At 50.1% G+C, this 12,522-nt stretch overlaps 1 protein-coding gene across 1 annotated transcript in view; it reads left to right on the forward strand.

Annotated features, from left to right (window-relative positions):
• The first annotated feature begins 881 nt into the window (after positions 1 to 881).
• Positions 882 to 12,522, forward strand: part of ADRB2 (adrenoceptor beta 2) — a 39,604-nt gene continuing 27,963 nt past the window's right edge. Inside the window, exon 1 of the mRNA XM_062587168.1 lies at positions 882 to 2,052. Within this exon, the coding sequence (XP_062443152.1) occupies positions 882 to 2,052 (1,171 nt within the window). The remainder of the gene's footprint in view (positions 2,053 to 12,522) is intronic.

A 12,522-nucleotide genomic window follows, 5' to 3' on the forward strand; every position in this document is an offset into this window, starting at 1 on the left:
GGGCAAAGAGCGTGAGTAGGGTGCAGAGATACGGCAGAGCAGGGTTGTGCATGGAGTGTAGGGACAGTGCAGGGCACAGTGCGTATGTGGGACACGTAGGGTGGTACACGGATGCTGCAGGTCAGGGGCACATGTGGGGCATGGGAAAAGTGCGAGGTGGGGAGCATGTGCAGGCCACACGGACACTGAGGGTCGGGGAGTGCACGTGGGGTGGGCGGACATGTGTGAGGCAGGGGCGGTGTGTGGGGCAGAGCTGCTTGCATAGAGTGATGGCACACACGGGGAGGGAGGGGGTGTGCGGACTGCGTGGCTCGGGGAGTGTGTGGGGCACGTCGGCACCATGGGTCAGGGCTGCGTGTGCGGCGGGGGCGGGAGGAGACCGCAGTTTGGGGAGTGCTCGAAGTGACACCTCGGGGCAGGGAGTGCTTGGTTGTGAGGCCCCTGCGGGTGGGGCCGTGCGTGGGGCACCGGGCCAGTGCAGAGCGGGGACGCGCGTGGAGCGCGGGGCCACCGCGGGTCGGGGGCGCGCGTGGGGCGCGGGCCACCGCGGGGGGAGCGGGGGGGGGGGGGGAGGCGCGGCGGCGGCCGCCATTGGCTGTCGCCGGCCTGATGTCACGGCGGGGTGTTGCTATAAGCTCCGCGGCGCCTAACGGGCTGGGGGCAGTCGGGGCCGGTGCGCCGCCGCCGCGGGACGCGACGGGACGGGACGGGACGGGAGCGGAGCGGAGCGGAGCGCGCGCAGCCCGGTGGTGCCGCCGCCCGCGCCCAGCCCGCCCGCACCTGCCGCCGCCGTATGCGCGGCGCCCGGTGCAGCGCCGCCGCCGCGGAGCCCTAGGCGCGGGGCGCCTCGCCGAGCCCCGCGGGCGGCGGCGCGGGGGACCATGGGGACAGCGGGCGCCGCGCTGCCCGGCGGCAACGCCAGCGCCAACCAGAGCGCCGACACCACGCTGTCGCGGGACGTGTGGATGGTGGGCATGGGGATCCTCATGTCCGTGATCGTGCTGGCCATCGTCTTCGGCAACGTGCTGGTCATCACCGCCATTGCCCGGTTCCAGCGCCTGCAGACTGTCACCAACTACTTCATCACCTCGCTGGCCTGCGCCGACCTGGTGATGGGTCTGGCCGTGGTGCCTTTTGGTGCCAGCCACATCATCTTGGAGATGTGGAATTTTGGGAACTTTTGGTGTGAGTTCTGGACCTCCCTGGACGTGCTTTGTGTTACAGCCAGTATTGAGACCCTCTGTGTCATTGCTGTGGACCGGTACTTTGCCATCACTTCCCCCTTTAAGTACCAGAGCCTGCTGACCAAGAGCAAGGCACGCGTGGTCATCCTGGTGGTGTGGATAGTCTCTGCCCTCACCTCCTTTTTGCCCATCCAGATGCACTGGTACCGGGCAGAGCGTGATGAAGCCATTCTGTGCTACCAGGAGGACACATGCTGCGACTTCTTCACTAACCAAGCTTACGCCATTGCTTCCTCCATCATCTCCTTCTACCTGCCACTTGTGGTCATGGTCTTTGTGTATGCCAGGGTCTTCCAGGTTGCCAAGAAGCAGCTGCAGAAGATAGACAAGAGTGAGGGGAGGTTTCACATCCAGAACAAGGAGCAGGAGCAAAATGGGCGAGCAGGGCACCGTCGTTCCTCCAAGTTCTTCTTGAAGGAGCACAAGGCCCTCAAGACCCTGGGCATCATCATGGGCACCTTTACACTGTGTTGGCTGCCCTTTTTCATCGTCAACATCGTTCACGTCATCCAGGACGACATCATACCCAAGTACGTGTACATCCTCTTGAACTGGTTGGGCTATGTTAACTCTGCCTTCAACCCTCTAATCTACTGCCGAAGCCCAGACTTCAGGTATGCCTTCCAGGAACTCCTGTGCCTCCGCAGATCTGCCCTGAAAATGTATGCCAATGGGTACTCCAACAGCAACGGCAGGAGTGACTACAATGAGGAGGACAACAGCTACCCCCTGGCACCAGATAAAACCTGCGAGTTGCTCTGTGAAGAAGGGTCCTTCCCAAACCCTGAGGACTTTTTGCACTGTAAAGGTACTGTGCCTAGTGGGTAGCTTTGAGACGCGATGGGCTCTGGTATGGCACACGCTCGTTGTAAAGATGAGCGTTTCCCTCTGTCTCTCTCTAAGGAAAAGCAACCCCCCCCCCCAAGGAAAATAATGGTCTACTTTTAAAATGCATCTAAAATCTGGTGACTGCAAGAAACCTAAAACTCAGCAAACCTTGTGCAAACAGGCAGAAGGGTGCTCTGGGAAGGGTCGGGTGGGCTTGTTGTTTGTAGAGTGTCAAAAATACTGTAGCACTTACCTATTTAGAGGCAAAACCTTCATTCGTTGAGCAGGGGAAATTTAAGTTCCCAGGAGGAACTTCCTGACTGTGGTTGCTGTTGAACTACCTCATGTACTTAGTGTTAATAATCAGGCTGCTGCTGCGGGAACCCCTCTGCGGGGCAGGCAGGCAGGAGCTCCTGCCTGCGGGGAGGCTCCCGTTGGCTCTGGGTGCCCCCAGCTAGCCGCCCCCTTCCCCTCCCCCCCCCCCCCCCCCCGGCGATAGCACTTCGTGGCACTACTGCAAACCCTGGGCGATATTGCCTCCGTTAAAGTCTTCCTAGTTCCAGTTCCTTTGTCATGACCAAGCCCCCCTGGCAGACCGGTGGCTTGTGACACCCCTTCTTGACCAGTAATGCAGCTTTGGGCAGTAGTCCTAGTACTGTCCAACCCAGGGAACTGCGTGGAGATGCTGCCCTACAAAAAAGCCCCCAGAAGGGATGCTGGGATCAGGGCTGCAGGGTCTGAGCACAGCTTGGAGGGGCCGTGTCAGATCTGCAGCTATTGCTCTCAGTCGGACAGTTTAAACAACATTTAGAAACAACAAGTGTTTTTTGCCAAGTGCTGTAGGACTTTCACCTGAAATAATACTATAAATAAATGGAGTGTTTGCCCAGAATATGAGACTGACTGTGGGGCTCAGCAATGTGGTACTGCAAAGTTGGGTGAAATCCTGCTAAAATCATGGACCATCCTTTTGTTCAGACTCTGGCGAAAGTCACCTCCAGCCTTTAAACTGTCAAATTGGTTTAACTTCAGGTCTCAAGTGCCAGTGAACCGAAGGAGGCGGGAGAGGAGGAGATTTTTTGTTTTGTTTCAAAGAAGACTGACTTTGGGAGTGCAGCTCTAGTCCTGGGATGGCTTTTGGTTTGTTTGTTTGTTTGTTAAGGGTTTTTTTCGCCTTGCAGCAGGCTTTGCATTTTCTTCTTGGGTTACAAAACTTGGCTGTGAGTTCCCTGGGCTGTCAGAGGAGAAGCTAATCCGCAGATACGGGCAGGCAGGTGTGGGCTGGAGGAGAGGGGATGGGAAGAGGGTGACTGTGCTGCTGTGGAGATCTTCTCAGAAAGTCCCTAATTGGAGGAAACCAGCAAACCGGGCTCAGAAAATAAAGCGTCTCCATAGCCTTCCTTCCTCAGCTGCTGTTTGAAAGGGTGAACCCAAGAGCTGGGAGGACGTGGAAGTGCTGTGTCTTTTCAGAAACAGGAGAGGGAGGGGAGAAATAGGCTCACGGGAGCTGTCACCTGGTTGGGGACTTTGTGGTGCCTGAAGAAGGATGCTTGGCATACCTTGCATGGGCTCCCGCCTCTTCCCCAGCCAATTCAAGCACCTGCCCTGCACTGCAGTCGCTTTGTTCACACTGGGGACATGCCATGACAGGTCTCTGGTGTGTGGTGGTTGATGGGTCCCTAACACCGGAGGAGTGCAGAGAGGGAAGGCAGCAGGGCGACCAACTGGTGCTGTGCACTTCCTTGTGCCAAGCCCCCAGCTGTGGATGCTGGTCCCCCTTGCTTCAGGTAGTAGAGGGGGGAATTGGGGAAATGCTGCAGGGAAGCAATTTGCGCCATCTCGGGGACATCTGAGGCTGGGAGTCGGGGGGGTGAGCAGAGTTGGTCTGTCTGCTGGCAGCTCTTTGCAATCCTTTTGTGATTGTGGGTCTCTTGACTGCTCTGAGAAGACCTGCCCCGAGTGCCGGTACCCAAAACAGGTAGCCCCTGGGAGCACTGGTGGGGAATCACCTCTGTAAAGATGGTGCAAGTGGTGAGACCTGCTGGTCTCCACCACAGCTGCTACAGGGTGCAGGGCAGAGACAAACTCTTCCTTGAGCTTTCAACACTGAATTCTAAAGCCCCACTTGGCTTTTATGGGAAAGGGGAATGGAAACTTCTGGTGCTCCTTTCTTGCTTCCCCAAAGTGGTCTTGATTCTTCTTGGAAAGGGTGCTGAGACAGAGAAATAGCTGTAAAAGCCCAGTCCTTTTCTAGTCCTGTGACTGGTGCTGGCTCAGTTCCCCTTGCAGTCCTTCCAGATCAGGACTACAGGCAGAGACAGAATGTGCCTGAGAAAGCTCTTCCCTCCTGCTTCTAGCTGTCAGCTCTGACTCGAGTGTCGGGATGCAGGTGCCTGTCTATGTCCTCACCTGCTGCCTCAGTAGGGATGTCAGCGGCCCCGAATGCACCTGAATTCCTTTGAGGTAGCTCTTAAATTACTGTCTGAACCACTTAAGCAAAGGAGGGGTATGATGACATGATGTGGTATGTGGCTGCTGGAGGGAGAAGATCCCAGACTGACAAAAACGTGTGCGCCTCAGACAAATATTAACAGGCTGTCCTAGCTGGGGAAAACCCAACACAGGCCCAGGAACCTGCAGAATTGGGTGCTGTTTGCTTCGTACTGCACGAGGATTTATGTTGTATAGTACATGTAGGTTTCTGCATGTTTAGAGATGTGCTTTAGATTAGTGCGGTTTCCTTATTATTAAGTAGCACTCGGCAGGAGTGGGGAGGGAGTGAAAATCAATGTCTTGGTTGTAGCGACTGATTTCTCCTCCTGCGTTGTTAATCTTGCCAGGCCCTCACAATAGTTTGCAATATCCAGTGGCAAGGTAGGTTAGTGTTACTAAGAGCACAGAGGGAAGAGGCGTCCAACAGCAATTGCTGGCTCTGGAGTGGGGACATGCCTACCTCCCTTGGGTCAGCAGCCAAACTTCCACCGAATTTAGAGCAGGAGGAGGCTGCCAGCACATAGAAATCCACTGTCCACATTTCAATTGCTGTGTGCATTTTTATTACTGTTAATAATTGCTTGCATTTCAATCGCACGTATTGTGGATGATGACTTGATTGTCTGAATTATTACTCTTTGTTTGGCTGGCTATATTAACACTTCAGATGCTGCTGCTCTGTGTAGCCAAAGCTGAGAGGCGAGTAACTGGTTCATTTCAGAAGCATTGCAGTACCTAGAGCATGAAGATGTGGAAGGGACCGGGAACATTTGGCTGTTTACACTGGGCAATTGAACTAGGTAGTGCAGTGCTCAGTGACAGTGTTAAGAAACCTCAGGCTTGCAATGCAGTTCAACTGCTGAAGAACAGATTTCTTTCTTCTAAGACAACATGAGTAAAACTGATGACATATGACCTGCTGAGTTCTGAAGGCAACTGGAATTAGGTGAGGTGGTCAGCAATTAACTCCTGAAATCCAGCAATCATTGGGGCAAAGCCTCTTTTGGGTTTGATCCTGTGAAATTTGCTGACTGCCCATTGAAACATCTTGGATAAAACCACAAAAATATTGTGATACCAACCCAGCCACACCTGACAAACCTTCCCTGCTCCACAACTGAAAAAAAAAGTTGTATAAAGAAATTCTTTTGCCTATTAAATTATTTTGTAATGAAAAGATAATTTGATTTATGCTAGGCATTCAAAAATTTAAGTCAGAACTGTAGCTGGTTAAAGTGATTTTAGGGTAGTTAGGATTTGATACTAGGAGAGAACTGTCTCAGTTTAAATACACCTGATAAAACACACAACAGTGACTTCACTTAAGAAAAGTCATGGTGATGAAGTAACCAAAATTTCCCGTTGCAAACAGACTGAGCTACATCCTGTGCTGCTGGCTTGTTCCTTACACCACTACTGCAGAGGGGATGAAGCTGCATAGTGCCTAAGTGGGATACTGTTGACCCCCTGGGTAAGAGTGCATACAGCAAACTGTGGTTTTCTGTGGCAGTACGTGTACTGCTCTTAGCCACTTTGACCAAACAGAGATTGTTACTGTTTTTAATGCCTTAGTCAAGATTAGTGCCACAGGTACAGCTTTTGTGTTGTTGCAAAATACTTTCCTTTCTGTGGGTCTTACTTTTAATTCTGTAGTTTCCGCATCAGGAGCTGTCTTCGTTTTGTTCTCTGAACAGGCACAATGTTGAGGACTGCTGAGTCCTTTGCTTCTTGGGAAGCATTCCTGGAGCTTTTGCTTTCTGGGAAGCCCAAGCCTTAGCCCCAGCTTTAAAACCTGACACTTGCTCTAGTACTGAGGAACTATGGAAATGACCGGGAGAATTAACACGGTGGAAGCAGACTGGACACAGAGCCCTACCTGAGAACCTCTTTTTAGGGTGAGCAATTTGCAAAGAGCTTTGTATCTGGGAAGGCTTAGGTTCAGGCTCAGATACGACCTTTTCCTCCGGCTGAAGTCTTTCTGAGCCTGCTTATGGCCAGCATGGGAGGTGACATTTTTTTTCTGTGCTGGTTACCTAATTCCATTTCTGCCTCAGTTCTGGTTTTCTTAGTCCCAATATGTGGTTAATGTGGGAGTATTTATGCCAGAATAAAGATTTGCAGAAGACTCAAATGGCCAATTGCGCTGGGCAGCTACTAATGCACAGCAATGCCAATTTGTGCATAGCCCGTTGCTGTGGGATGCCGAGGCAGACGTGCGGAGCTGGGCTGCGAGGGGGGCTGTGACTGCCAGGCATGTCCCAGCCTCATCTGCAGAGTCACATCCAGACCTTGCGGCCTCAGCATCACCTTTGCACCAGGTGCATGTGGGACCCCTTTTTAAGGTGTCTGTTAAGATGGTGGAGTAAGCCAGAGAGGGAATGAAGATGGCTGAGTTAGCAAATCCTCCCAAGAGTCTGAAAATAGACCAGAGTTTTGCAGTGAAGAAAGGAGAGCCCTGCTTCTCCAGAGAGAGAGCGGATGCATGAGCGAGCACACAACGTGCTCTTCAGCTTTCCCACATCATGGCCACTGTGTTTCTCAAAGGACTTATGTATTTATTTACTATAAGGGACATGTTTTTCCTGTGGAGGGAGCGTATTGACAGGGCTGGCTAGGAGTAAACAGCAAGCTGCAATCCCTCTTCCAGCATCTCTTGCCCTTCTGGTATTACAGTGCTCCTGCTGCCAGGAGCCAAAAACACCCACAGTGGCTAAGGGAAAGACTTTCATCTTCTTGTCTCTTTGCCATTCCTCTGCCTCTGCATGTTTTCTTTTCGCTGGCATGATGAATCCATTTCCCAAGGAGATGAGTTCATGAGCACATTCATACCTCTGGCCAGAGGGAGGCTGTCCTGACTTGTGTGTCCCTTCTCTGCTGTCTGTCAATGGATAGAAAGTGCAATCCTCTTAAAAACACCAGGGAGGCCAAGGCTTCCTGGCTGACTGGCAGTGAGTGGCTGCGCCCCTTGGCAGTGCGGACATGAAGGAGGGCTCAGGGGAAGTTGCCTGCTGGTTGCTCACCCATGTCACCTCAGTCTTTTCCTTCCTCACCTGTCCTTGCAGATGCACCCAGCCCTGGTACAGCACCCTGTACCTTGGCTGGCCCACATTTTTCACTAACTAGGAGGTGCTAGATCAGGGCCTGTGCTTTGGGTTTGCAATGTGTGCAGTACCCAGGGTGCTTCTGTAGATTTAGATGAGCAAGGACTCTTTTGAAAAGCTACCTTGGCATGGAATGTTGTTTTCGGCAGAGGGAGGTGGCATGACCCCTGGCTCCCTGACACCAGTGTTTTGAAAGGATCAAGGTTCCTTTCATTGTTGTTTTTTACACTTACACGTGGTTTCTCAAGTCCCTCAGTAGGACTGCAGCTACTGTGTGGCATCTTGTCCCTGAGCAGCCGTCTTTTTCAATGTGAAAACCTGACCATTTGAGAGACATGAACCCAGCAGCCTGAGTGTTTCTTCCCCTTGTTTTTTATTGGAGCTCTTCTGAAAGCGAGCATTAGCGAGTATTCTGAAATTCAGAATTCAGTACTCTGAAAGCGAGTATTTTGCAAAGAATACACATCCCAGGCTGTGAGGCCACAATCATTTGGCAGCTGGGGTAGCTACACCCTGCTCTCATCACAGACATTCCTCCGGAGTGGCCAGTTACACTGGGCACCCAAGGGAACCCACTGGTGCTTTCTGCGGTATTGCGGACTACGGCAGCAAATATTTTCCCTAGTGCTGCCTCTTGAGAGATGACCTACAACTGTTCCTCCAGGGCCCAAGCTGCCACTGGGTGCACAGGCAGATTGTGTGGCACAGCAGTCCCCTCTTGCACCCTCACCTGAAGGATTGAGACTCATGTTTGCCCGCAGCAGAACAAAGTACAGCCAGCTCGATCAGGAACACAGACGCTTCCCCCAGGTCTTAGTAACACAGCCTGGGTCTAGACAGAGCTGTGCATGTTGGAAACTGGAGTTTACACAGATCTCAGAAGGAGGTTATCTCTCCTGGTAAGTGTTGCAAGATCTATTTGGAAGAGCTGGACACAACCCCGATGCACCTGGATTTGGCAGTGGGTGTCTGCTTGAATTGCTGTGCGTTAAGGGTGTTGAATCAAGCTCAGTATTTCAGAAGGCACCAAGCCTTTACAAGCCTTTCTTTATCATGAAAAAAGTGAATTTGCTGCTTTCAATGCATGCAATTTCAGTTTGTCTCCTGTTTTCTCACCCTCCCAATGGCAGGTGTATACAGTTGAATTTTGGTGCAATATTGCCAGTGCCAGTGAGAGTGGATTGGGAAATACTTACTTGTTTACTGTCCTTGGTAAGGTCATTTTTGCACAAGTGCATATATATTTTTAGATATATGTATGTATATGTGTATATATATCTCCATTATCTATATACAGTGATATATAGATCTGTGTATAAACAAGTAAGGAAATGTAAAGGTGATTTGTTGTGCTAGATACATAGATGAAGACATGTACGTTCAAAAGTTTTGAGTATTTATTGCAAGTCTTATTGATTGACATTGTGCTTAAATAAAGAGTATTTATGATATATTTGTAGTCAAGTGTCCTTGCTTAAAGTTGTTTTGCTAGATGTATTTCCCACAAATACTTCAGTACTCTCCCCATGAATTCTTCCAGGCTCATTAAAAAAAATAGAAAGAAAAGAAAAGAAAAAAGAAAAGAAAAAAGAAAGGAAAGGAAAGAAAAAGGAAAGGAAAGGAAAGGAAAGGAAAGGAAAGGAAAGGAAAGGAAAGGAAAGGAAAGGAAAGGAAAGGAAAGGAAAGAAAAGAAAAGAAAAGAAAAGAAAAGAAAAGAAAAGAAAAGAAAAGAAAAGAAAAAAGAAAAATCATCCCAAGTAGCCTGGGAGGCACACAAAACCTTCTTATATCACAAGAAGAATTTCTTAAGTTTATGCAAAGCTATGAGCCCTCCTTGCCTAGAAGAAGTGAGGAGGTTGCAGGTGCTTCGCCCCTCTCTGTAAAAGGGCTGCTCTGGTTTGCAACTCTTATGTCAGGGCTTGCAGGCAGAGTGGCTTTTAAAAGCCCACTTGCTCTTCTGGCTGTTTGGGCTTCAAACAGTCGCAGGCTTGAATGGCTTCTGCACTTGTGCAGTAGGACAGGGCTGAAGAAGCACTGTCTCACTTACAGCCAAGGATTTTTATACTTTGTTGCTGGTCTCCAGTGCAAAGGTTCTCCCGGCTCTTGGGAGAAACACAGATGTCCAGTGCTGAGACTGTCTGGTTGGGGAACATGAAACACTGGAAAATATCCCTACAGCTTTCCTGCAAAGCCTGGTGCAGTCACTGCTCTCTGTGGCCCAGAAGCAAGGACCCTGTGCTGGCATGACAGTGACACTGTCCCCCATCTCCCGTCTGAGCAAGGTCTTGTACACCTCTCCCTCCTTTGCCCATAATCGATGCCATATGCCTTGCCTCTCAGCAGGACTTACTTGTCCTAGCTCAGCAAAGTGCAAACACAGTACCCCTGCTTTCAGAGCTGTGCTGGTTGGAAGCTCAGGCTGAAAGCAGTGACAGTGGTCTGAACCACACTGCAGGAGCAGAGGGTGACAGTAGCACAAATCTTTTCTAATTGTCCCAGGTTGAATTATCACCTAATTAGGATTGGTAAAGCTTCTGGGGGTCTTTGGGAAAGTATGTTATTCGTTTGGCCTGTTCCTCTGTTGCCCAGTCCTGTTGGTCCTGGTGCCTTAATTGCTTCAGGTGGCAGTGAAGAAAGAACATGGTTAATGTCAACCAGGATCCCAGCCCAGCATGTTGCAATGACAACTATTTTGAATTCTTTATGTTACTTTAGACCATGATGAGAGTGTTGGCAGCAAAGGCCAGTGTGTGCCCTGCACATTTTAAGGCTTCTCTTTTCCAGAAACAACAACAGGGAGCTGTCATGCAGCAACAGGGAAGGATTAAATCAGGCACTTCCAAAACATAGTAGATGACCACATTCTAATAATTCTTGGGTTTTGTAACCATGTGCTTTCAAGGAATAGACAGCCCCAGCTAGAAGTATGAGATGTTGTTGGCTGCATGTGTCCTGAAGTGGGAATCGGAGTCATTCCTTCAGCATCTCTGTGTGGAGCTTGAGCTGCACACAGCTCCCCCCAACCCCTTTCAAAAGTGGGTATTCATATTGGAGAACCTTTCTCATCACATCTTGCCTTCTGGAAAGGTGCTTGGTCCTAAGAGGTGCTTGGAGCCCAACTCTACCTCCCTGCACCTTTGGTGACTGGACTAAGTCCCACGTGGCTCTGGTTTTCCAGTGGTGCCAAAGGAATGTCGTTACACTGCCAGAGCTACCTGCAATCTCTCAGAAATTACTTCATTGCAGGTGTAGGCAACAGGTACAACTGAGAGAGGATCTCTTATCAGCCTCTGCATGCAGCTGCCCACTCACAGCACCTCCTCACCAGCTCGGGGGGATTCAGACTCTGCTGCTGAACTCCACAGCCTCAACCCAATCCTGAGAAATGCATGACAACAAACAGGGCCTCAGGGAAATCCCTGCCAAGTCCTTTCTCCCTCATATAAATATTTTCTCCTCTTAAGTATGTGCAAGTGTGAAAATCCTTCCTTAATCTTTTCCCTCTGTGGCTAAAGGAAATGCTTTGTTCATCGCTGAATGGGGGCAGCCCTCAGCTTGAGTTTGCAACCATCAACTCGAGCAAGAGATACATTGCCAAAAGCATTACTCATCGCCACCAGAGCCATACCAATTTTCCTGCCTTTCAAGCCCACTGGCATAGTGCAAATGGTATCCACCATGAACAGTGTGCTACCACATTGGTACCTGCCAGGACATTCAACAGCTTAGTGGCTTTTGAGTGGAGGTCCCATTTGCTTCCAGGCATCTAAGGGACTGTGGTGTGTGGACAGCAAGCTGGTTAGTTGGGGTAGCCTTGAAAAAGCCTTCAAAACCAGTGCAAAATATCCTGGTCCAAGGTCTGAGATTCCTGTCCTGTTTTATTGTACTTGTGTCTGGAAATGAGCAGCAATTTTGCTCGTGAGAAGCTGTAGTAGAAGCCCTAGATAAGCTGCTTTAAGTCTGACTCGAAAAGCAAATTGCTGAATGAGAGAGATTTTTCTAATACATATTTATCAGAAAAAGGAAATGTTTCTGCATGTAACAGAGACAGTGAAAACCTCAATATGCCTACATGCCAGAGAGTGGGGAGGAGGAGCTACCTAGGTCACAGAGTGAGCTTAGAGATCACAATGTTGATTCCTAGTTCACAGAGGAAATGGTTGAAGTGTTTTCTCATTTGCAGTTCAACCATTGCTTCCCTTTCACCTCACCTGGTGGTCCTCTCGGGAATAGGTGGGATCAGACATAGACTGTTATGCCCTCTCCTCTAGCCCTCTGCCTGGGACTCGGCTCCCTCCGTTAGGTCTGTGTGACACCAGTGTCACAAGACACTGTTGTTAATCAGTGGTTTCAGAGAGGAAGAGTGTCTGCAGAGCTCCCAGTGTAGCACAACAAAGCAGTGCTGAGAGAAATTCATACCAGTTGTAGCTGTAGGCTTTTGCAATATCTCGTTATGATGCAGATAGTACTGTGATGTTCTGCTTTAACATGAGCCTGCCTGAGTGCAGAGCTTCTTCGTATACAGGCAAGTTAGGCTAAAAACCTTGAGTGCTGAGCTGCTGAGTATGAACGGCTGTACAAACCGTTTTGTAGCTAAGAAGAAGAGAAAGAGGTGACAATTCCCTCATGCTGGGATGAGAAACGCCATAGTAATGCCCAACCAGTTTGATATGCAGACATGTTGGCTCTCTAGGGTGGGTTTTAGGATGGTCTCCCAGGTGGATTTGGTCTACAAGGCCCTACCAGTCCACCAGCAAAGCCCTTCTTGCTGTGCCAACCCAGTGCCTTTCCATGTGTCTTGCTAGGCTCTGTACAAATCAGCTCAGTTAAAGCAGAACCTCTTGAGCCATTTGCTA

Source organism: Rhea pennata, chromosome 14 (genome assembly GCF_028389875.1).
Source record: "Rhea pennata isolate bPtePen1 chromosome 14, bPtePen1.pri, whole genome shotgun sequence".
Lineage (NCBI taxonomy): Eukaryota > Metazoa > Chordata > Aves > Rheiformes > Rheidae > Rhea > Rhea pennata.